Here is a 26,347-nt window from a genome sequence, read left to right as displayed (position 1 = left end):
GAAGGGATGACCTCTTACCCAATTTACTGGGAAAGAGGCTAAAGACATCTTTTCCACTCAGACCAGAGAAGACACTAATCTTAATGTGGATCTTCCCACTTAAGCTCTCACTAAATAACATTCCACTCTCCACAGAAATTAAAGTGTGGAATCAGTTAAGGTATCAATTCTCACTGCAGTGTAATGGATATTAAAACAGAACTGTTTGGGGTGGGGGTGTCCCAACTCAGAGCAAGGATATGCTACAGCTTTCTTACAGGCACTATGGATGCAACTGGTCCTAGGAGAGCAAATCTATTCCGCTCAAGCAAGGGGTTTTGTTACATAGACAAGTGAAATCAAAGGGTTTAGAACCTCTTGCATTAGCTCAAATAAAACCAGTGAAAAAGCAGTGGATATACATTCTGTACAGATGCAAACTTAGACCCATTCCTGGCATGCTAGTTATGTTCAATATGCAAATACAGCTTACAAAAATACAGAAGAACATCAAAGTGTACCATTACAACCTCATGGTGTTTTCATAAAAGCTACAACCTCTAAAAACAGAAGTAGTTTAAATCTTCATCCAAGAGATTAGATGCAAGACACCCACGAAAAGTCACCCCTAAATGTTCACTGATCAAAAGCATTAAAATGATCAGTCCACATACAAGCAACTAAAAGTGGTAGCCAGAGAGGTAAAGGTGGTGAAGTACAGCTTCATCATGCTTGAAACTAAACCAAGGCAAGGGAGGCCCATGTGAAAGTAATAACCATGCAGATCACTGCAGTACTTATACTTACACAATGGCAGCACCAACACGGGGGTGGCGGCTCATTCCAAGGTAGTCATTACTGCACCAGACAGACACCTCTTTTTTGGTAACCAAGGAATCACTGTAGTCGTCAGCCAGTGGAAAACAATCGGCACGCCGGTTCACTGTTTTAAACACTCTGTAAGAGTGGTCTCTCTTCTTGTCGTCAATTTTCTTCTCAAAGAATTTGTCATACTGGAAGGCATGTACAGCTGCGGACACAGGAAGAAAATAAAAAAACAAATCAGAGACAGACAGACATGAGACCTCTCAATTCATTTACACACGCTTTATAAAATTATCCACGTTTTGAAGATCAGTCAGATGTATGCCAGCAGCTGTAAAAATTTCCCCCATTACTGCTCCACACCAGTGCAAGCAACTTATGCTTTCTACAAAAAGGTAGAACATTCAACAGCCACAAGTTCCAACAAGTGCAAAAGCTGGCATCTTCCTCCCAAGCTAGGGAGGCCTCAAGTGTCAGACTGGAACAAAACAAAGAGCAACTTATGAAAAGGTACTGCTCATCGGTGAAACAGAGTGCAGACAGAGAAATCTACAGAATCCCTCAGTCTCAGAAATGCAGTATGCAGCCTATACTAGGTACAAAACAAACCAAGAAACTGCAGTGTGGAGGAGGTGATGTTCACTTTATAAATTATGTTATGCACTTTGAATAAGCGAATTGGAAGATGCGTGCTACAACACAAATAGAAAATAGCAGGTAGTCCACAGCGGAGTTAATCAATATCCTTTACCGAAATACAAATACAAGGATCACTCGTTTGTGTGTTTCAAAAGGATATTCCGTTTTTAACTCAACTGTGGACTAGCTACTATTTTCCATTCGATTGGTCTTAATGATACTTAGTTCACTTAAAATCGAAGTGTAAAAAGTGCATAACAATTTAGGAAGTGATCACCACACCCTCCACACTGCAAAGTTTCTTCTTGGTTTGAAACTGGCAGTCACACAGCTCTAGTATCTGCCCCTTACGGACTGTATAGATGAGCGGACTTCCTGAAAGATGCACAGATTACCTTATATGCATTTCGATCATTGTTTTTAAAACTTCAGAGCAACTTCCCCACCTCCTTGCAGTCTTCCTTTTCCTAAGTCTCATCACAAACAAGTGTTCCGGCCTAAAGAAAGTTTGCATCTTTTCCCAGATTCACTCTTCTGAAGTGGACAAGACACTTCATCTGGTCCCAGAATGCTGTCCAACCCTTCTAACAAACTAATAAAAGTGATCACACACAGAATGGTGGCATATAACCGTGAGCTAAAGCTTCTGTTGACAAAGAAGAGCTACTACATAACCAAAGGGGAGGAGTCTATTTTTAAGAGCTTTGGCACAGCCTTCCAGGCAGGAATTAAGCCATCAAGGGCGCACACAGATGCAGATATCCAATCACGACATGTCATTCCACTCAAAAAGGTTGGTACACATTTAGGTGTCATTCCACTCAAAAAGGTTGGTACACATTTAGGGTTACCATTAAGCTACAGATTTTAGGCAAACACTAAATGAAACATTTCCACAAGCATGAAGCAACTATTTTAACTAATTTTAAACCATGTTGTCAAACTTTCTAGCCTGACAAACTGGTTAACAAAAAACAAAGTTTCATGTGACTGAAACAAAAGCACTAAATTGTTCTTTGTTATTATTAAAATGTGATTTTAATACACCTGGAGTGGACAGGACGGACCTTTATTGGCATAGCGGCTGCTTTCTGCTGTTTGGTTCCTGGTATTTATTAACAAACTTGTTATATATTTTAAAATAGGGAGTTAATAGCTATGCAGGTCTACACACCACATTAACTCAATCATGACCCATTCCTCATCAGGTTCAGTTAACTTGCAACAGTAAATTTCTTCAGACAAATTAGTGCATGTCAGGGGAAGGAGGTGGGGGAGACAACCACATTCAGCTTATTCCTCTTTCTACTGAACCGGAGTACAGGCTTACCAATTAAAAACTGAAGAGATTTAGTGAGCAAACCGGTCATAGTGTTTCAGAAATGCTAAAGTTTTAATATTTGGTTATGAAGACACTAGCATCTGCAACAAAAAGGTACTTCTCACTAAATAGGCCCCCATCAGGATACTTCCCAGCAGGTTGCAACATCTAAAATTGTCAAGTTTCTTACATTTTGGCATGTTATCCTGGAGAAGGTGAGAGACTCCTTCTGGTTTCTGCTTGAACACAATCTCCTGAAATTTCTTCAAAAAGCTTCCCTGACCTTCCGGCTTGGTCTTCACCATGGATGGTTTCAAAGGGGTTTCAGCAAATTCTACAAACAAAAGCGTACAATACATTATATTCACAAACTTTCAAATTCATCATTTCTGCAGAAAGCATCTAAGAAAACTTGTTCTTTATGCCAACGCTGCCTTTACATACCTCTTAGGAAGAGAGGTCTGAACAAAGCCAAGATTGATGGGTGAGAAATGCTCAAAAATTGGGACAATTTTTAAATCTTGCTTTACACATAGAAAGTTGACATAATAGGTTTTGCATAGGTTTTGCTTTGCATTGGCATGCATTTTTCTGAAGGTATGAATTCTAAAATTTCAGTCATTTCAATCCTCACCTGGAAACAGACCAAAAAATATGAGGCAAAAATTGGGACAGTTTTGAGTGGTATGTTTTTAGTTACGCAATGCCTCACAAAACAAGGCAGCTACTACTTTAACCATGAAGGGCTTCAATTTGCATTTGTGATACAGTCTTGGGTAAAACAGAAATATACAAACAGAAACCTACACAAGGGCAAAGGAACTAGGTCCTTGTAAAATTACAGCCACTCTAATACGTTATGTGCAGTATGGCAAGTATCCACAAGGTATACAAGCCACCTCTACAAATGTCAACTCTAGCTATAGGTTTGGACTTTATGAAAAGCGGCTGTAAAGTCATTCCTGGTGCGTAAATAGGGAGGGGGTAGAAATCAGTTATCCAAGGCATCTCTACAGCAGCAAGTACTTCCTGCAAATCCATTACGGCTGAGCACCATGCATCCTTAAACTATTAGGGAGAGTTCAAAAATGGGTGCATCAATGGGGAGGGGGGCACAGCTGGCACCACACTGTAAAGGCAATGTGGAGAAACCTACACTCACATGGGGAGGACACTGCAGACCACTTCTGTCACATGGGCTACCCACCATCTCATCCAGAAGTGATGTTGCGCTATTTAAAAGTGCTTCAATGGAAGTAGGCAAACAGGTACACATTGCACTCGTGGCTGTCCTAGGAATGCTCCACCCAAACAGGTTGCCACTAGGTTAAATCTATGGAGTGCAGAAAAAAAACTTTGAAAGGGGTAAAAGGAGGAATGACTGGGCCTGAAGTGCTGCACCTAATCCTAGAACAGGCAAATTAGGCTACAGCCAAGACCAGCAGCAAACATGGAACTGCTCACCTAACTAGAAGGCCAACTCAGAAGAGCTAAAGGACATCTTCTAGTCCATCTAACCCAGCATAGCCACTTTTGCCCCCCCCCAAAAAGGACTCATCACTAGAGTGGCTCAACTACTGACTCACAGAAAGGGCCAGAAAAAAGGATATTACCTGAAAGTGTGGGATGAACCCCAAGGAATCCAAGAACTGGACAGTCCATCAGAAATGAGCCCTGTACCTCTGCTTGTTGATGTTTGTTCTCTTTCAAGGGAGGAAGAAAGCAGTGCACATAGTTGGGGGGGGGGGGTGCTGCACAACCAGCTATTTTTACCTCAATCGTTTTAGCTCCCAAAGTGGAAATGAAACCAGGCAGACATCCAGGCCACCAAGGTACTAGCCTCAAGCCAATGATACAAGGTACTAGCCTCAAGCCAATGATACAAGGTACAGTCCATGTTTAGAATTGTTCCAACTTAAAATGATCTTCACAACAGCTGCTGTTCCTCCTACAGGAACAGCCATACGCTAGGAAATAGGGAGTTCTATCAAAAAGGGAGCATAGGGTGTCCTAGAAAGAAAAAGCATCCCTCCATAGAACTGAAAGACAGGATGTGGGTACCAAGACATACACAGGCGACAAATTACAGACCTCTCCTCCAACCAACTGCCAGAGAGATTCTATAGCAGAATTTGAGAGATGACTCAAAAGCCTTTATAGCCACCAAAACAACCTTTGAACCCTAGTGGCAGGACTGTGCAGTTAGAACTTGTCCGATTGAGGACTGCTGGAACAGGGCTCAGTTTTGAGCTTAACTGGTTAATTGGGTAAAGTGTTGTTTTGATTGTATCTGCTAGATTTTTCTGAAAAAACAAAAACACATCATACACACACACACACACACACCACCTTTCTGAACTAGTATAGTCCAGTTTTCAGGTCACTGCCAAATCCAGGGCTGTGTTTACAAGTTTGCGTTGCCCATACCTTACTTGGATAGAAGGAAGTTTCTCTGTTCACCTGTGAGGGGGGGGGGGGCTTTGAGCAGCCTGTCCCTGGAGGAGTGGTTCCAGCCCAGAAGTTAGCAGTTTACGGCCATTTTGGGCCAATTTCTCTCTTACTTCCTTGCTATAAAAAACGCATTTGTGCTGATTTGCGCACCAGGCAGTGCAGTTTAGCTAGAGTTAAACTATTCTTGGCTCCACAAAGTCTACTCTCAACCATTCATTTCACAGTCAAGCACTTGCTTAAAACTGATAGCAAGCACCAATTAACCCTAGCACTAGATCCCCCCCACCCCTATACTGTCCAGAAGGACAAGGCACTCTATTCGTCCCCACCAGCCAATCAGAAAAAAAACAGCTTACTCTACCTATTCAGGCATGTCCAAAGGGCAGTTTCCGGTGCACTCCAGTCCAACTGGTGAATCTGGGCATTTTAAGGCAATGTTACAACTGCCTTATGTACACAGACAACCCTCTCCTCCTACCACCAAACACCAATATATGCGATAGATGCAATTATACAGCCAAACTGGAGACAAAGCTCTCTCAACCCAAGACTGAAACAGTCAAGAGGAGAAGGGTAATACTTGCAACACACCACCAGTCTCGCATAGACCTAATAAACCAACACCGGCAAATAACACACATGAATACATGAAAACATACTTGGAGGCTCTAAATAAAAATCTGCAAAAGCAGAGACCTCCAAAGTAGACATCCAAGCAACCGCCACACCCCATCACCAACCATGAAACACAGTGTGCCATGCAATCACAGCCCTCAACGCAAAATAACATACCCAACACACTAGTAATAGGCGACTCTATAGTCAGCCAGACTGATGTCCCAATAACTAGGCTGGGCAAGAAGGTTGCAGTTAGCCTGTCGGGTGCCAGGATCTGCTACATAGCACAAGCACTTAGGTCACTCCAGAACAAGTACAAATACGACTGTCATTGTCCATGTTGCTGTGAATGACCAGAGATGTACCTCCCTGGACTACATGAAGAGAGACATGGAAGAGCTCGCTGATCATGTAGCACAGGTCGGTATGACCAGAGAAGCATCCTGCCCTCACCAAGAATGATGCCACAGTATAAAGAAAAAAATGATCAATTTCAACAATTGGCTAAGTTTCTGGTGTCAAAGGGGATCCAGTATCTGTCCACCTGGGATGACATGCTCGACAAGCCCCATTGCTTCGCAGGAGATGGCTTGCACCTGTCACCCTTAGGCTTTCGAATACTGGCCAAGGCTATTGCCGCCCCATAGTGCCTTTTTTAGGCAAGGCTCAAAAGACAAATCCACCACCATAAACAGCACAAGTAACCAAAAACTGAGGGTAATGCCACTCAACGCCAGAAGTCTAAACCACAAAATGCACACACTTGAGGCACTCTTCAGTATGGAGAACATAGACATCTGTGCAATAACAGAAACCTGGTTTAAGGCTCCCGAGAGCACCCCAGCACTACTAGGCTATAACTTATACCATACCTTTCGCCACAGAACCAGGACTGAAACACAAAAGGTGGTGGTGTATCCATATTCAAGGATACCCACACCTCCAGATTAGTGGCGCAGCACAATGAATCACAGATCATCCATGTGCAACAACAGGCAAAACTGCAATCCAAAATTGTAGCTTGCTACAGATCACCCACCATGGCTCAGGACCCCCATTCCGCATTTCTGGAAACACTGGAAAATATGAAAGGTCCTACCAAACACCATAATACTAGGTGCTTTTAATTACCCAAACAAACTGGGAGAACTACTCAAGTACCAACTCCCTTGCCAGAATTTATAAAACTCGAACGCCCTGGATCAACTGGTCAAAACCCCCATCAGAGGGAACATATTGGACCTGGTCATCAACATGGGCAACCGGTGTTCCACACTGGAGGTCAACCCTTCGCTGGTTAGATCAGACCACAGACTAATCACTCTGGATATCCACATTCCACCCCCAATCAGGAAACCACAGTGAAAAAACTTTGCCTTACTCAAGACTGAGGTGGAAAGGTTCACAGCCCGCAAGCTAAAGGACAATGCTGTCCAAGCTGCTAAAACCTTTACAAAGGCACCGAGCATCTGCAGGAATACATGGATCGTGCTATCCCAAGTAAAACCCAGTCTCAGTCTCACTCCTCCAAAAAGAGGAAACCAGTCTGGTGGACCCCTGCCATAAACACGCTACACAACAGAAGGAGGAAACCAGTACAGAGAAAAAAAAATCCCCAAGAAGGAAAGACATCCTTGATCAGCATCAGCAAGAAACTACGATCCCTCATTAAATCATCCAAGGCTAGTTTCAAAAGAAAAATTGCCAATTACTCCAAAGATAACCACAAAGCATTCTTTAGCTAGGTCAACAACCTAAGTGGAAACTCTCAGATCTGCTCTGAGTTAGTGCAGAATGGCACAAAATACACTGAACCGACTGATATTGCCAACATTCTGGCACAGGTTTAGTGCAAACATCACCCCCCTCTTACCCCCTAAAGGGCCCATAACCGTACCAGAAGAATGTAGGGCCCAGTCAATCACCAACCAACAGGTTAAAACAGCTTCAATGGGACCGGACGGGTGGATGGGAAACAGAAAATTTACTCCGGGGATCACTGCAGTGGCTCTGCTGGACAGTGGCGCAGGGAACTAATGGAACTACTGGCTCTGCTGGACAGAGACACAGGGAACTAATCTAAGGGGGTGGTGAAAGCCAAAACATCCTGGCTAGGCTTATAAATGCCCTTGGGCAGATAGACTAGTACTTACCTATGCACCTAAAAGCAGCAGTAATGTGAGACAGAAATGGTTAAAAAAATGCAAGTCGCAGAATCTAATGAAACGGAGGAGACTGAAGAGCAAAGCAGCAAGGAATGGGAAATCCCAGGACAGGGAAAGATTAAATTACGGGAAATCCCAGGACAGGGAAAGATTAAATTACGGGAAATCCCAGGACAGGGAAAGATTAAATTGTGCAGCACTAAGAAAACAGATGAAAATACAAGGAAAACAAGATAACTTCCCCAAGCAAGAAAAAAATACACACACACTATTACAGACACATACACATGCGCAATTATGTAGTACACAGTAAATTAGTGTTTCACGTGTGGGGAGATGCCTGTATTATTAAAATGTTGACAGCACATTATAAAAAGTAAAACAAACTGTATAGCATGGGATGCAAACAGGATTGTGTAAATCCCTAAAGATCACAGAATACAGGACAAAAGGACATACTTGGGAAATACAAAGACAGAACAGATGTAAGTGGACACCCACATATACAAGCTAAATAAAACTTGGTTACTGAAAAAGAAGGGAGCTGAATCAGAATCAAAGTGCATTAGGAACCAAAAAAAGAAACAAAAGGTTTTGTCAGTAACTATATACATGAAGCCTCCCACAAGGCCCAGATAGCTTTTCTACACCAGAGCTAAAAATACCAACTCAAATAGAGGGGACATCATATAAAATTTCTGCGTTGTATAATTGGGAGTCAGTGTTTGCCCATTCAGTGGGAATGTCCGAGCCAAATAAAGCTGCTCATGACACTACACAGCAGGTTGAGCAGAGTGCACAAAGAGTCAAAGGAACGGCCAAAAACAGGATGAATGATTTTTTTTTTTTTTTTTAGAGTCATCATGTATCCAACTTCAACTACCCGTTCAAATATGGCAGCAATCACGCAGACAAAATCAGACAAGGAACCATGAAGAGATGCTCTCATGAGTATGGGGCCAACAACGCAGACAACCACAAACGCAGACAACCACAAAGGACTACAACCACAAACGCAGACAACCACAAAGGACTAATCTAAATATTCTATCTTGGTTGACAGTAAAACCTTTCAGTAAAGAAACTTCACTTTTAGATAACAGGCTAATGTTTCTTCCATCGACAGAATCTTAATCATTCCCTAAAAAGACTTCTCTATAGAATGCAAACTACTACAAGATAAAATTAAAAAGAACTAGTACATTCATTCCTGTTAATACACACTGTTAAGGCTTTTTATAATGTACGAACAGGAAATTTATAAAGTACATTCTGAACATGAATACAGGTTGGGCAAGACACAGCGGCTTTACATCTGCGAACATAGAAATTTGTTCTATGCTAGACATTATTCTGAACATCTTTTTAAATGATTACTGGGTGTAGCAATGGGTACCCCAGCTGGAAAAAAATAAATAAAGAACAAGGCTGCACATTTTCATACTAGAGGCTAGGATGAACTAATAAATACAGAGTTTGCGATTTCAGAACGTGAAGGATTAGGCAAACCATATGTTCTGATAATACCTTTAGAAACAGTAGGCATAGAAACTTAAATTTAGTAACCTAACCTAAGGAATAGACAAGAAAAACAGAAGAGAACCGGGCAATTTTAAACTCTGACACAAACATTAGTGGGTGGTGAAAAGCCACATTTTGTATACAAGAATTAGATGTCTACTCTACAAAGATATGGCATTTTGTCAAGTGAAATTTCTAATAGGAAAGGTACAGTCCCCTGTTACAAGTGTTTATTGCAGTTATACGAACTTGGAGACTGGATATATACAAAGATACCCAGAGTATAAAAATGTTTGTATTTGTTACTTGTTAACATTGAATGTTATATTTACTAAACTGCATGAAATGTGATTTTTTTTTTTTTAAATAGGCACTCACTTTGATATTCAGAGGGGCATAAACACAGTATACAACAGGGGTAATGAACATAAGAATTTTGGGCCTTCAAAAGATTTGAGAAACAAAAATGTGGAAGGGATATAGTAAATAAAAACCAAACTGGCAGAGTATAAATAGCTTAATTACCAGGATTGAACACCACGACAAGCAATTTTAAAAGTGTAAAGGTTATTTAGGACTGAATTTTACCCGGGCTGTACTAAACCAATATCAATTAGTGTACAATTGTGGGTGTACTTCAGTAGACCAAATTTACACTTACACAAATTGCAGATTAGATTCAGGAGAATACAACACTGAATTTTTCAATAAACCAAACCTGATCACTTTTCTTTTTACTATAGAAAAAACAGGGAATGGAGACACTGTCAACATGGGAAATCTTCTTTTCCCCACTGTAGTAGGGTCCCAGAGTTAGCATATTTAGTTGGGGGGGTGCAGCCCTCCCCACCTGGGTGGGCTTGACATACTTCGGTGTGTTTTGTTAATGTTGGCCAAGTGTCTTATTTCCCTTAAACTTTGGTAATGTGAAGGTTCAGTTTCTTACAATTTTGGTGTAGTCATCTCGGTAAACTGCAGTTTAGCCAAGTGTAAGTTTCAGTCTACTGAAGTAGACCCATATTGTATACATATTATAGAATTTATTACATTCTTTAGATGCAGCTATGAGTAATTGTCTATTTTTATGCTTTAAATTTACAGATGTGTAAATTCTGTACTTGTTAAATATGTGCATGTCATGAAGTGACCCAACAAATTGGTTTCATGCACTGAGAAAGTTATTTCCATTAAGTTGGCTTGGATCAGATTTTGAACAAAATTTACTTTTAATGTTGGACATATTGAAGGAATATTTACACCAACCACCTTAGGGACATACATGTATGTTAAGCAAGTGCAATGCTCCTTAGATGCATTTCCTGGAATTAGCAGTACCATATACTGGGACAGCACAGACATGCAAAAACCAAATGGCAAGATAAAACACTGACATATACCCATTAGAATGCAGTTTTCTTCTGGCCACTGAAAGCAAAGTAGAGCAAATGTAAACCGATCCTCAGTCCATCCAAAAGTCTGTAATACAAGTTTATTGCATCCAAGTTTACCAAACGTGATGATTATGCTTTCCAAACAAGTAATATTTGGGGGGGGGGGGGATTAGAATTTTACAAAGACAAGATAAGTACAGTAAGTTAGTCTAACACTGGACAGCCCAATGCCCCTAGCATATTCCAATATTCAATTGGGTCACACACTTTGGGTTAAGTAGTACATCAAAAGCAGAAAAGTCACGATGCTAAATAATGGCTGCACTTGTAACCCTATACCTGGAGGTCCAGCAAACACTTACCTTCTCTCACAGTCTCCATTTCATGAACATCCTCCTGAAGTTCTATGCGGGCTTTGCGAAAAACACCACTGTTTACCCCATTGGTCATTTCAGCTGCCAGGAATGGGCACTTGCTAGCTGATGTGCCAGGAGGGGGGACTGGATGACCCTTAGGCAGTGGGCGATCCTGGACATCTGGTTTAGCAGCTACGGCAGTAGGTTCTAAAAATGTAAGGAAAATGCAAAATTCAGCCTGCATTCCAGAGCTAAACTACAAAAAATATACAGTGGTGCAGCTATTTTAATAGTAACAGAGTTATAAAATAATGTCCGGCTTATGTTCAGAAAAAGTAGAGTTCATACAGAGTTACTAAAAATGCTATAATTTGTTAACACGCCAAGTTGCTGTTAATTACACACCCAGGCTCACACACAGACCCCTGGCAACACAATGCAAGGGTGTTAGCCTGTTTATCACACAAGTAGCTATTCAGACATAGCTGTGTACTCCAGTCTACACTCCCAGCTAGCATACAAGTTATCTTTACATAGGCTTGCGCAATTTCAGTGAACACTACCATCTTCTAATGTACAACTTCAGAGAATGCTGCACGGAGTGGGAGGGAGTTTAGAGTCACTGATCTCCAAGTTATGTTGTGGGGTTCACATCTTGGTCAACCTATTAATGATATATAAGCAACAACGCTTGTATATGCTGATAGCATACTCTAGCATCTTTAAGACAATTTCACTGCAGTCACCTACTCTTGTAAGCTGTAGGCTGCAAGACTTGATAATCCAGTCTTGCATTCAATATTACCAGAAGAAATCATTCCTTGCAAAGGCACCCCCAACACACACGTTTCCATTTAAGTTTGCAACCAATCATGCTAGCTTCACAAAGAGTTAGCATGCCCTTTGTAAACTTAACCGAATGGTGCAATTTGCAATCGCTCATAACTGGTCTCTAAACTTGTCCCAACCTTTTACATTAATATTAAATTCTGATCTGTACCCTTCTTGCAAAGACAGGACAGCTGCACAATTCCTTGTGCAAGCAAACAGCCAGACAAGTCCAACTTTTCACCACCCTTTTGTCACAATTAAATTTGTAAGGAATCTACCTTAAAACGTGGTAAAAAAACTTCACCTAGTCCAAAAGGAACACAACTTACTCTCATTTACAGAGACAGGCTCTTTGGTCTGTTGGCAGTGGGTAGCAGAGGTGACCAAGGTACGTGTAGCAGGCCTGGAGACGAGGTCCATTATCACTGGGCAGCTCTGAGCATAGACTTTTAGTGACTGGCCAGCCTTCTGCAGGAACGAGTGAGACACTCGAGAGAGGAATGGGCAGCGGCGAACAACAGACTCCATCATTTGCTTCTGAAAACTGCAAGAGAAAAATGTATTGTCCATTTACATGCAAGCAAAAGTCATATGCACCACTCTTTGCAAATCTCAGCATGGATTCACATAGCCAAAAAACTGACAAATCATACAAACAGATGCTTAAAGACAAAACATCCAGGTTCTGCAAGACATTGATGAAATGCCTTGTTTTGAAAGATATAGCTCAGGTTCAGACAGCTTGTGAAAATGCATACTCCGCTGCAAGGCACTCTGCATGGCAAAAGATAAGACATACAGTAGCTGTAATAAAAATAGCTTCTGTTCAGCTCATCTGCCACAAAAGCGTTTAGACCCAACCCCTCCCCCAAAACAACAGACACAGATTGCACTTGGTTGTACACCAGCCCCCCCCTCCCGAGTCAACTGATGTGTACCCTATTTAGGCCACGGTTGTCAACTGCGTGGTTCAGTTGCATTAGCACCACATACTGGTCCACTTCTTGGTTTAGGAGTAAAACAAAAAGATTTGCAATGATTCCGCACACAAACTAATGTGCGGCAAACAGCCCACATTCAGCACAGAACTTGTAACAAATAAACTGAGCCCCAAACAGTACAGTAGTAATCCATAAAAGGGCCAGTCAAGACAGCATCTCTGAAGAAACACCCTACCACTGTGTTCTCTGCCAAACAAGGCATTTGGAGGAGGAAAAAAAAAATGTGTATAAGCCTCTTTACTGTAAGCAGCTGACAGTCATGTGGACCAGTTCCACAAAACGCCAACTTTTCTACATGGAACACTTAAAAGCATAAAATTCAAATCCTGGCAACGGTCACGGTCAGTCTTCTACAAGACCACAGATGCAGCTTCAAAAGGACAAGGAGAAAAAATGGCTTCTCTAGAAGAACATTAAAATCCTATTTTAGGAAAAAGGAAAGCAATACTGGGTAACCAATCACAGAAGCCATAAGATGCCTAGCCACATACACATTTAAGTGGCCACGTTCTTGCTATCCTTTTCTAGCACATAACAGTCACTTCCCAGAATTGAGCAGGGCCATGCATGACAATCGATACTAGTCTTACCTGTAGCAAGGGTAAGACTGTACCCACCATCCAATCAATACTAGTCTTAGCTGTGGCAAGGGTAAGACTGTACCTACCATTCAATCAATACTAGTCTTACCTGTGGCAAGAGTAATACGACTGTAGTACTTTTTCCTGTTTTAAGGAAGCTGCTCAGGTCATGTGAATGCAGAAGTTTCGTAGCAGGGGTACGATTCACATTGCATGTGAAGAGCATAGTTTGAAGGCCAGGATGGCTTCTCCAGTGCTGGTTTGACCCAGAATGACCAACTGATCAGGCTTATGGAGTATGAAGTACCAGACAGGCCACAGGACTGTCAGTTGTCACATTTCTTTTCATCTCTAGTGTCTGTTTACACACAGTAGTGACAGGTTCCCATTATCCTCTATGCTAGCAACACTGTAGTGAAATAAAAACTATTACGGCAAGTTCAAGCTTCTATCCCCTTATTCAACGGTTTAATCAGAAATACCCTACACTCACCGAACCATTCTGCACCTCCAAATTAAAGGTAGACCAGAATACACCAGCTTTACTGTAAACATTACAAGTTTATGCAAATACTACATAGAATTTACTTGCAATGTGTTCTGGTAGTGGACGTACTCTGGACAGCAGACATCAGTAAAATATTGGACTTAATTGTCTTTAAAAGTAAAGAAACTAGCATCAAAAACCAGTAAAAATGAATTGCATTTTTAAGCATTCTACTTATCCACCCCCCACCTCTTCAAAACAGAGGAGAACTGCCAACCTCTAGGGCAGGTTCAAAGCCTGCCCTTGGGAATACATTCCCATGCTACTTAATGTGAGCCAACAAGTTCTTGCACTTACCACAGGACCACCCGGAGCGCAAACCTCAAAAAGCAGTTACAATGCCTGGTCCATGCCTCCAAACTTCTGCGAGGCAATGTTTCCATGGCAACTAACTTATGAAACGAGAGACCAACCTGAACAGAAATTAATTAAAACTGTCAAACTACAGGCCCAAGGCACAGTTACCAAAGTACTCCATCAGCACTAAAAGCACAGAAATGGCATGTTAAATGTACGTTATTTTGTTACCTTTTCTGTTCTGAAAAGTTAAATTCTGAGGGAAAACAGCAGTGCCAATTTTGAGGCCGAACATCATGGTACAGAAGACAGCGTTCCAAAAGCAGTACACAATGGGGGAATGTAGCCATATTTTATATTCATCTGTAATATACCCTTTTCATTCAAAACAAATGTCCATTTCTGAAAAGAGTGCACAGGGTAACCAACGGGATACAATAACACGCAGCTGCAATTAAGGTTTAGCAAAAAGTGGGTTAACATCCTTTTCCTGTATTGAATTTAACATGTTAAACATCCATGTCAAATAAAATAAACAGAATAATGATGCAAAAATTTATATACATTTTTTTTTTATTTCATAGTTTGCCCACTTGTGCAAGTCTTTAACTACCTTGCAAAATTGGAAACTTGCTGCATGACTTGTGATACTGGGGAGATTTTAGATTACTCTTCTACTTGGCACATAAATTGTGGGAAGGCCAAAAACCAACTACGCCAATATCATGCCCTCCAATGCCTTGTTAGTGTAGGGGTACCATAGCAACACAATAAACTTCATATGGAACAGAGAAGACTTTGTGCAGTGTAGATTAGATTATAGGACACAAGTGCTGTGGAGTGAGTGCTACTAGGAATACGGTTTTCATCAGAAAAAAACTATTATTGCAACACTTAAAACACTGTAAATCTGCACAAACTAAAGGGCTCAAAAAGGACAGGGCAGCAAGGAGGAAAGAACACACCTATTTTGGGAATGGTCATGAAAGACTCAAACATCCACATGAGCTACTGCCAACTTAAGCATCACCCCTTACACTGTTCTCCTTCAGTACCAGAAAAATAACCCCATCACCTTCCGTGGGAACAGAACACAGCCTTCCATCTTCCAAAGGAAGAGTGCACTTCCATTTCAGCCACTGACAGGAATTACCACAACCACGATTGTTTGGGGTTGGGTGGGGGGGACTTTGCTGGCTCAAGTCTGACGAGAAATCCAGGTCTAGTGCCAACATGTCCACAAGCAGTACAATTTACAAGTAGAAAAGAAATGTAGGGCAGCATAGCTACTTCAAACCAATCTACCTGCTGTACATTCAACTCCCATCTACCAGCAACACTTTAGCTGCCATAAATGCAAGTTTATGCACAACATAAACGTTTTAAACCTTCATATTAGAAGGCAGAAAGAGTTACAACTGACTGACCGAAGTCTGTATTCCTGTATTAAGAAAATGTATAGAAAATTTACAGTGCAATATTGAGAGAACTGAGACCACCCCTCCCTCTTGCCAACTTCTGTTAATAAAGGCATACTACAAAACTGGGCATTACATTCCACCTTTCCTCCTCCACTCCACAAACAGATCCCAAGATCACGTACATACAGCTACATTCCTGTAATCAACTGCCCTCTTGAACCTTGAGAATCTACCCGATAAAGTATAATGCCCCAGAAAAGGGCAGAAAACAAATTAGCCAATGCAAAATATAAGGGCTTTGGTGGTGGTGACAGAAGAGGTGCCATTAGCTTAAAATGCGAGTAGCGAGAGGTTCAACACATGCATAATAAGCAGACTAGCAAGGCACGTCTGTATTTCATGAGTTACCACTGCCCAGTTTTTCACTTCTCACCGCAGTCACACCATGTAGTATTACAAGTGAATTTGTGCCAGCAGCAGGTAACAGAACTACAGTTAAAGGGTGCTCTGTGACAAACCCGTGTTTTGTACCCACAGAGCTACCACCTGCCTCACACGATTTTAAATATTAGGCACACAAGATTTCCAACTACGATAAGTGTCTCTATCAAACATATGATGTATTTAAATTTAGAACCCAGCAACTTTTACATTAACAGCCAACCATTAACTGCCCGCAAACACAGCTCAGGAGGTGCACATCATATTCTTCACGTAAGATGCGTTAAGAAACCAAGCAATGACATTGGGTTGGTATAAAGATTAAAACATTTAACTTGCAGACACAAGGTACAGGGTTCGTTTCTCACTTTAAGAAGGGAACCTGCCTAGGCTTAAAATTGCCTACAAAGGCAGCTAGCCTACTTGCCCATCACTAAACCAAAACTGAACCCAGCACTTCTACCAAGTTACGTTCAAAAGCATTGGACCACTTAACATTCCCAGTTATCACAAACTCAAAGCCTGTATTCTGTTAGGAATTACACAGACAATTCAAAAAAATGGACATAAGAGGAAGCACAACCATTTTTGCTTACAGGAAGCTAAAAGAAAAGCTTACAACCATGAAGACTTTGATCTCACAGCTCAAAACCAAAGACAAACCCAGAAATAATCAGGTCAGGGTCACTTAAGATTAGTAGAATTTACCCGAGGCATTGGCAGAATAAAAGAATACGAATTAATATACTACATATTTTCTGAAGTAAAATAGTAAACAAGTTAGACTAATTGGAGTCAACTGTAATTCACCACCTTTTTCTTCACAATCACTGGTTTTAGGAGATATTAAAGTGGGGGCGCAACAAACTTTTGAGTCAACATCAGGGGTAGTCGAGGCGTGTGATACAACACTGGACTCGACAACTGCTTCTCTAACTTTTCCTTTTAAAGTGTATGAATTAGTTTCTTTTAATGACGTGCACAAGTTACCGGACCGTATAAACCAGAGTGACAACTGCATCAAAGGCCAAAGCAGAACTTTGATCACCCGTTACACAGTACCTGCACAGCACTTTGTTTACAGGGAGAGTCCCCAACTAGGGTAACCCCATTTTCAGCGGGGCCCGGAGAGAAATGCTCCCGATGCATGTATTTGGGATGTTGGAGGAAACCCACGCGAGTTCAGGGAGGACATGCAGACTCCCGCACAAAAGGCACCCCAGCGGAGAATCGAACCGGAATTTCACAAAGTTCATGCAAATGCGAAGCCCGTTATCACCTTTGAGCTAAAACAATATTTAAAAAATGTGCTTTTTCGTGGGCCTTTGTCCCATTTTTATTAACATTTGTTAACCGGGATAATACACGCTAGCAAAAGCCCTTTTTCAGTGGGAGGCCCGGGGAGAAAAGCTGCGCAATACAAGCAAGCAAGGACAGTTTACAAAAATTGAAGTTAAATACAATAAACATCTACTTTGTGCAGATTTCTTGTTCCAACAGGTTGAGAGGTATGATTAAGCACACTATTTGCATACACATACAGAAAGCTTTTCCGGTACCGCTTTTTGCGCCTGGACTTTACTTAAAAACTCTGCTGCAGTTTTGTGAAAATAATCAGTACCGGAACAGCAGAGAAAAATCACGGGATAACACCATGAAGCAGCTAAGAATAGTGCGGGTTACAATAACACGAGCACAATATACTACATGCCCAAATTGCCAGACACCAGGAGTTCACTATGCACGAAAGCAGCAATGATCCCATCAACAAAAGCCTAACTCATAGGAACGCTCCTGTCCAGCAGCAGTTGTGCAAGCTACTAGCTTGGGAGCAAAACCCACCCTGTCAGATGCATCTCCTCTGCACGTCCCTCTACACCCTGCAGGACAAGTCCAGCTTCAAGGGCGCTTCAGCCGGAAGCCTCCTGCAGGAAAAGTGCAATACACTGGGGAGGACAATACACCGCACATGCAGGCAAACCATAAACCGAAAGAACCGGTTCTCCTCCTTCTGGATGCTCACCTGTAGATAAGAACACAACACTGGGAGGAACAGCAGGGGCCACAGTACTCCTCTTGCAATCGGATGCTCGCAATGGGACCTTCCCCAACAGGAGTTAATCCAGCTACTAAAACAGTTAACTTACCTACCAACAAGCATGAAGCACTTTCTCCAGGACTTACGATAAAATGCCCAATAAGCATCACTCTCAAAAAGTAAGATCTGGCAGCCTCGATCCCACACCATACAGGTAACTAACATGCACTAATAAGAATTCAAGGTTTACAACCATTAACATCCCAGAGAGAACACCAAGCAAGTATTACAAACATGAGGAAGCCAAGCTACATAGTACCCATCCCAAAACCGTCACAGCTCTTCCCTACCTGCAGTTTGTTGTTGTCAGAACCTCAAAATTTCCTGCACGCTTAAAAAGATCACCAATAGTAAGTTATTATCTCCCAAAAATTGCTACCTGTTGCCCTGCACTGAGGACGAACGTAGAGGGCAGACTCGAACAGCAAGCTTTAAAGGAACATCACTGGCGTCCGAGGTCACGCTAACGAAGGCCACTCCCACGCGCCGCGTCACTTCCAACCCCGCCCACAGTTCATCTATAAAGCCCTGGATTTGGTTGTACTTCAGGGTGCAAACTAATCTGTGGTTGTACTTTTCTCTCAGGATTGTATTGCTATTAAGTGGAGAAACGCCCACGTGTTACAAAGCCAGTTTCTTACATTCACTCGGATCCTTATCTGCTCCTGTTTTTTTATTACTAACAAAGTGAGAAAAACCTCATCTTGATCCCATTTAGCACAATTCAAATTAACCAAATAAAAATCAATATGCAACTGAAACACTTTAAACAAATACTGATACATTTTATATCTATGGTTTCATATCTCTTACAGCAAGAAATCTGGACAGAGCCATAGATAAGGGCCAAAATATTTTTAAATATTGGTCTTACAAACTTAGAAAGTTGACATTAAACACATTTTGCATTATTTAGCATAAATTTTCTGAAAGGTATGAATACCAAACCTCAAATGTCTATCATTATTTTCTCAAGCATCAAGTGTTTGCCAGAAAACCAGAATTTTAAGGGGGAACAGACCAAAAATATGAGGTAAACAGAATCCATATTTTTGACTCAGGTTTTAGTCCGATGTTCTTCATTCCACATTTTAAAAGTGCCCTTATTTTTGGGCCTTCGTCCCCTATTATTTGTAGCTTTTTTCAGACTTCTATCTGTAGGAGGTTGAGAGGCAGTATGCGAAATGGACAGCTGAAAGGAACGCATTCCCTCACCCTGCACTCACGCTTTGTTCTAAGAATCCCAGTTTTCGAAATTCGTTCGGGCGGTTACAATGCCGCACCAGCAACACCCATTGAACGCGTCTTCACCCAGCGCTCCACCCCCTATCAGCTTACAGTCAATTAAAACTGAGTTTCCGGTTCCGGTTAATTTAATATTCCACTCTATAAATCTGAAGCTGCTTATTTTGTTTAGTTCCATCATATGTGGCCTGTCCGGTTTCTGAATCCTTCATATTTTTCTTACAAGTTGCATTTGTAAATGAGAACTTATTAAAATGAGCGCTGAACTGGCATTTATTGAGTTATACAGTAACATAACAAGTACTTGTTACGCAATCACAAAGGGACAGTTAGCAATCGGTTGTAGTCAGTGAATTCCATTTTGTACACATAAGCTCTTATTGATGCCCCCAACCCACCTGGCATTTAAAAATTTGGGCACATCTTTCAAGTTGTCCCCACCCCCGGTTTAGCGTTTGTAACAGTGCAGCTGGCTATTTGGTGAAAAACTATTAGAGATATTGTTTACTTTGCAATCCTCTCTGCAAACAATCTATGTACTTGTTAGATGGATTCATTCAAATGGTTATAGGCATAATAAAGCCCCAGTGTTTCTCATCATGTTCAGAAAAAAGAAATGTTCTGTATAAAGTACAACGAATAGGCATAGCTACACCCGTGGTATCAATACATCTTTCTATCCTTTAAAAAAAGTTCTCTCAGTGGCACTGACTGGGCTGTACTCTGCTGCAAGCACTTCAGTTACTTTATGGTCACTGAACTGCGATTCTATGACAATTCCCAGTTCCCCGATTTTTTTAAACTAAGCGAAGAGTCTGTCTATTTTAGTCAAAGAGATCAGCTGTGTGGTAAAGGAAATGGTCTCATGTCTTAAAACGATTAAGAAGAATCATAGCTTAACTAAATAAGTAATGAAGTGTAAAGCAAATCAGTACTGTTATGAGAGACAACATGCTACACAGTGGCATACCTCTCATCTTTCCCCCACTTTTTTTAGAGAACGTGAACATGCATGCCCTGTCCTTAATAAAACGTTTTGTTTTTCCTCCAGTAAATTACTGAGGATTGCAGTCAAAAATGCCAGGCATTAAGAGTTTTATAGTTTATTGTCCAGAAAATGCACCTTGATGCCATTTTCGGGTTTTGGGAGGTTGGCTTGGTATACTATTTAAGGTGTTTACCTCATAGACATGACATATGATTCTCACCATTGAAAAGGAAATTGCCTAGGTTTAAATAGTCTCACGAGGGCAGGTTAGCCTAGTACTAACCAATTTACCTGTTATGTTAAGGTTGTAAGTAAAACAGAGTAATATTTAAACTGTATCTCTGATACTGAATAGTTGTTTTCCATTAATACCTCCCAACATCTTAGCATAAGAAATCCGAACAAAGCCAAAAAAAAAAATGGGGGGGGGGCAAAGGACCAACCTTTACAAACTTAGAAAGTTATAATAACATGATTTGTGTTAGTATGCATTTTTTGAGGGGTACAAAGTCTGAAACTCAAATTTATGTCGTTATTTAATGACGTCAGTCCTCAGGGATTTGACAGAAAACCACATATTTTTATTAGGAACAGACTAAAAGCATGAGACAAACATCTGGACATTCTGCACAAATCTGGACAGTTGAGATGCAAGGCTCCATTATTTTTGGCTTTATCCAGAATTAAAAGTTGAGAGCTGTACCACCAGGTTCAAAGCTCACTGTTTTCTGGGCAGTGGTTCTCAGATAATTCTCTTGAACTTAATTGATTTTCAAAGAAAAATGTATTTCTAAAACAGAAAGTTGATTATGCATGGTTAGGAAAAAATAATACACATAGTATGAAAACTGACAGAGGAAGATGTCAAGCTTAAAATAAAGGAGTTGTGCAACAGTGGAAATATATTACATTCATAACCAAGTGGTCTGGCTAAACTATTATGAGGCAATAAAGAACAGAATATTTAATTAGTTAAAACAATAAAAGAAAAAGACTGGCCTGTGGAATTTTTTATAGGACAGGAAAGTGTTTGCCAGATAAAATTATATGGTGGGGAGGAGGAGATAGAAAATAATTTTATAAAATGTAGAAAGATAAAAATGTTTACATGAGGAATATCTGAGGTACTTTAGATAGGGTGATTTAGAAGCTTAACTTGTTAATACTTAGCTGGATGGAATGTTATATCTCCTGACACTTTCTGATTTCTTGGTTGGACAGCTTTTACCTGAGCTAAATTTCTGAGAAAGCAGCTTTGCAACCTATCTGTAAACAAATATTTATTTATTATTTATTTATTATTTTATTTTAGATTTGTTGAGTGGGTTAGTCCGACTGAGCTAAGTAGCCCTTTTTCAGTGGAGGCCGGGGAGAAAAGCTCCACAGTTTTGCAATTTTAGTGTTAAGTGTCAGCGGGTTACAATATATACATACAATAAAATACATTTTACCAGAAAAATACTAATGGAGGAAAAAAAACATAAGCATGCATAAGAGAAATTATTTGATACAAACATTTTCAATAAACAATGAAGGGAGTTCATAGTGTATGTAGTTATTTCATGAGACATGTGACATTAGAAATGGAGATAAGAGATGAAGAAGAAGATGGAGATAGAGATAGATGAAGAAGAAGAATGATATTTTGAAGAGGTTTACGAGCTAAAAAGGTCTGAAGTTTTGGTGATTACATATGAATTAATGGGCTAGATCAGGGAGGATGAGTGCAGAGGCAGGACCATTGAGTTTGGAGGTAATCTCTAGTAGCAGTTTTGAATTGATTTGGATGTTTGAGGGGACCTGATTTCCAGCGGTAATTTGTTCCATGATATGGTAGGATTGTAGCTGTAGAGGTTGCAGCCAATTTTAGTCTTAGGTTTGTATATTTGTTGTAGGTTAAGGTCAGAGCTATGTAGGGACCTAGTGGGGGAACATTGAGAGATGAGGGGAGATGGACTAGGGCAGAAGGGTTTCAGGTACAGTATAGAATGAATTATCTGTAGTTAAGAGAGTAGAAGCTGGTGAGGTAATTCCAAACAGTTTAGGTATCTTAGTGAAAGACGATGCGATTTATAAGTTTGATGAGCAGCGAATTTGGCAACCTTGTTGTAGGTAGACTCTAGTTTAGCTAGTAGTGTGGAGTTAAGATTGGTAAGAATTTGACAGCTATATTGATGGCTAGGTAGGAGGTACATATGAGAGAGGGTTATTTTTGCTTTGTTAGTTAGAAACTTTTTGTTTCGATAAAGAAGGCCAAGTTTTTGGTGTGTCTTTTTAATGCAGTTTTTTACATGTAGATCAAACTTGAGTTGGTCATCTATTGTTACTCCTAGTAGTTTTGTACTGGGGTCAACATTAATGGGGGTGTTATTGAGGACAGTACAGAAAATGTGGATTTAAGATGGGTGAAGTTCTTTGTGAGAAATAGTAAGAGTTTTGTCTTTTTAGGGTTAAGAATTAGCTGGTTGCCACAGAGCCAGGATTCGACTGAGTTAAAAGATGCTTGAGTTGCAGAGATAAGGTCAGAGGGAGTATCTGCGATGGTGATTATGGTGGAGTCATCTGCATATTGTACAAGGGATGACTGTGGACAGGAAGTCATGATCATATCATAGCATATCATATCATATATCATGAGAACTGTAAAAGATTGTTTAATGAAATCTTGGAAAGTGAGAGGATGCCTGAGGAATGGAGAAAAAGTGCTTTGGTACCACTTTTTAAGAATAAGGGTGATGTGCAGAGCTGTAGTAACTACAGAGGGATTAAATTGATCAGTCACAGCATGAAGTTATGGGAAAGAGTAGTGGAAGCTAGGTTAAGAAGGGAGGTGATGACTAGTGATCAGCAGTATGGTTTCATGCCAGGAAAGAGCACTACAGATGTGATGTTTGCTTTGAGAGTGTTGATGGAGAAGTGCAGAGAATGTCAGAAGGAGTTGCATTGTGTCTTTGTGGATTTAGAGAAAGCATATGACAGGGTGCCTCGAGAGGAGTTGTGGTATTGTATGAGGAAGTCAGGAGTGTCAGAGAAGTATGTAAGAGTGGTACAGGATATATACGAGGGTAGTGTGACAGCGGTGAGGTCTGCGGTGGGAGTGACGGATGCATTTAAGGTGGAGGTGGGATTACATCAAGGTTCAGCTCTGAGCCCTTTCTTGTTTGTAATGGTGATGGACAGGTTGACAGACGAGATCAGACAGGAGTCCCTGTGGACTGTGATGTTTGCAGATGACATTGTGATCTGTAGTGAGAGTAGAGAAAAGGTGGAGGAGACCCTGGAGAGGTGGAGATATGCTCTAGAGAGAAGAGGAATGAAGGTCAGCAGGACTAAGACAGAATATATGTGTGTGAATGAGAGGGAGGATAGAGGAATGGTGAGGATGCAGGGAGTAGAGGTGGTGAAGGTGGATGAGTTTAAGTACATGGGATCAACAGTTCAGAGTAATGGTGAGTGTGGAAGCGAGGTGAAGAAGACAGTGCAGGCAGGATGGAGTGGGTGGAGAAGAGTGTCAGGAGGGATTTGTGATAGACGAGTACCAGTAAGAGTGAAAGGGAAGGTCTACAAGAGGGTAGTCAGACCAACTATGTTATATGGGTTAGAGACAGTGGCATTGACAAAAAGGCAGGAGTCAGAGCTTGACGTGGCAGAGTTGAAGATGTTAAAATTTGCACTGGGTGTGACGAGGATGGACAGGATTAGCAATAAGTATATTAGAGGGTCAGCCCAGGTTGGAAGGTTTGGAGACAAAGCCAGAGAGGCAAGATTACGTTGGTTTGGACATGTGCTGAGGAGGGATGCAGAGTATATTGGGAAAAAGATGCTAAGGATGAAACTGCCAGGTAACAGGAAAAGAGGAAGGCCTAAGATAAGGTTTATGGATGTGGTAAGAGAGGACATGCAGGTGGTTGGTGTGACAAAGCAAGATGCAGAGGACAGGAAGAAATGGAAACAGTTGATCTGCTGTGGCAACCCCTGACAGAAGCAGCCAAAAGAAGAAGAAGAACTGTAAAAGTCACAATGGTAAAATACAAAACTTATTCAGCATTAATATGTTAGCCAGACATAACGGTGACTTTATACTGAATGGGAAATTGGATAATGCATACATTTTATTATTAAAATTAAGCAAATGACTATTAATATCGACCTAACCATTGTAGATAAACCCAAGCTATCACTGTTACTTTGGTTCATGCATTTGTGATCCTTGGTTTGCTAAAAATCAGTTTCTGTAGAGGTCACTCCATATTTAAGATATTTATATAATTGGGATTTGTATCAATATTTGCAAAATTAATAGGGAGATAAATATGCGTGTGTGCAAAGTAGTGCTAGTTAGACATCAGGTATCAAGACAAAGTTTTTTTCTCATCATTATGTATGTTTTTATTTGATACCATGAAGTACCATATAAACATCTCCTGGTTCAAATTATTACTATCATTGTTAACTTATGGAGTATATTTATAATATTTCTTCTATATGCTCTTCTATATTGCATAGCTTATAAACAAAGGGATTGTGTCTAGATCTAGGGATGCCATTGTCCCCCTTTACTCAACCCTCATTAGGCCAGTCATTGACTATAATAATGCCCCTTTTGTCAAGTACCTGTCCAGAAACATGCAACAACTGGAACGCCCACAGAGATTCCTTAGTAAAAAGATACAAAGCCAAAACAACATATACTACATGGACCGACTAAAAGACCCGTCACTATACTCAGTATCTTACAGACTGATAAGAGGTGACCTGTGTCTGGCATACAAGGCATTCTCCGACCCATTACTGATGGATTTACTACACATCAGCAAGTCAAATGGCATCAGAAATACTCAGTCTAGGGATCTAAACCTCTTCTGCAAACCAACAGAATGGATTGGAGGGACAGGTATATATCGCAGAGGATACTGCTGCAGTGGAACAGACTCCACATCAACATAAAACAAAGTTCATCCTTGTCCATATTCAAGTGCAACTTAGATCTACAGATAGGAAGCAGAAAATTTACTCCAGGACTGTCCCCTGTACTATTAATGGACAGAGACAACTCCTAAATACTTTATGCCATGCACAAGTCCCCTCAAATTATCTATGGTATAATCCCAGTTATTCTCGTTAGGGGTAATATATATTTATTGATCATGGGATGGGTAAGGACAATCTCTAACCAAATGGGACGGGTTAATTCGAGTACAAAAAGGGAAACTGGGCAAGCTTAAAATGACCCACAAGGTCAGCTACCCTAGTACTTACCTATCAACCTATGAAAATAACTAACATTTTCTTTGGCATCAACTATCCCATTTGTCTTAGAAACCATTGTCAACCTCCATGGTGACTAGACATATGGAATGGTTTTGCACAATGTGTCGAGGTTAACAATGACTGAGATATTTACAAAATATGTTATCCATAAATATATGCATATTTTGTATATAGGTTCATAGGTAAGTGCAAAACTAGCTGCCCTTGCAGGACATTTTAAATCTAGTCAATTTCCCTTTTAAAAGTGAAATCAAACCCTGTACCTTGTGCCTGTGAGGTAAACATCTTAACCATTATGCCAAACCATAAACCTTAAGGGTGAGAACCTACCTCAGAGATGTAAGGTACAGGGTTAAACAC

The 26,347-nt window shown here is 40.7% G+C and overlaps 1 protein-coding gene across 5 annotated transcripts in view; it reads right to left on the bottom strand.

Moving 5' to 3' along the window:
- ALAS1 (5'-aminolevulinate synthase 1) overlaps window positions 1-19,633 on the bottom strand; it is a 38,071-nt gene extending 18,438 nt beyond the window's left edge. The window contains exons 1-5 of one of the 5 annotated variants that reach the window (XM_044078849.1): window positions 19,505-19,633; window positions 12,427-12,641; window positions 11,273-11,473; window positions 2,955-3,098; window positions 787-1,009 (exon numbers count right to left, since the gene is read on the bottom strand). In XM_044078849.1, the coding sequence (XP_043934784.1) occupies window positions 787-1,009; window positions 2,955-3,098; window positions 11,273-11,473; window positions 12,427-12,641; window positions 19,505-19,566 (845 nt within the window). In that variant the 5' untranslated portion in view covers window positions 19,567-19,633. Of the gene's footprint in view, window positions 1-786; window positions 1,010-2,954; window positions 3,099-11,272; window positions 11,474-12,426; window positions 12,642-14,754; window positions 14,889-18,408; window positions 18,606-18,773; window positions 18,938-19,504 lie in introns of those variants that run through there. The other 4 variants (XM_044078851.1, XM_044078850.1, XM_044078846.1 and 1 more) reach the window with 4 other exon arrangements.
- Window positions 19,634-26,347: the final 6,714 nt, after the last annotated feature.

Source organism: Protopterus annectens, chromosome 7.part1, assembly GCF_019279795.1.
Source record: "Protopterus annectens isolate FY-2018-M chromosome 7.part1, PAN1.0, whole genome shotgun sequence".
Classification (NCBI taxonomy): domain Eukaryota; kingdom Metazoa; phylum Chordata; order Ceratodontiformes; family Protopteridae; genus Protopterus; species Protopterus annectens.
Note: the sequence above shows the minus strand (reverse complement) of the source record. Positions and strands in the feature narration are given on the sequence as shown.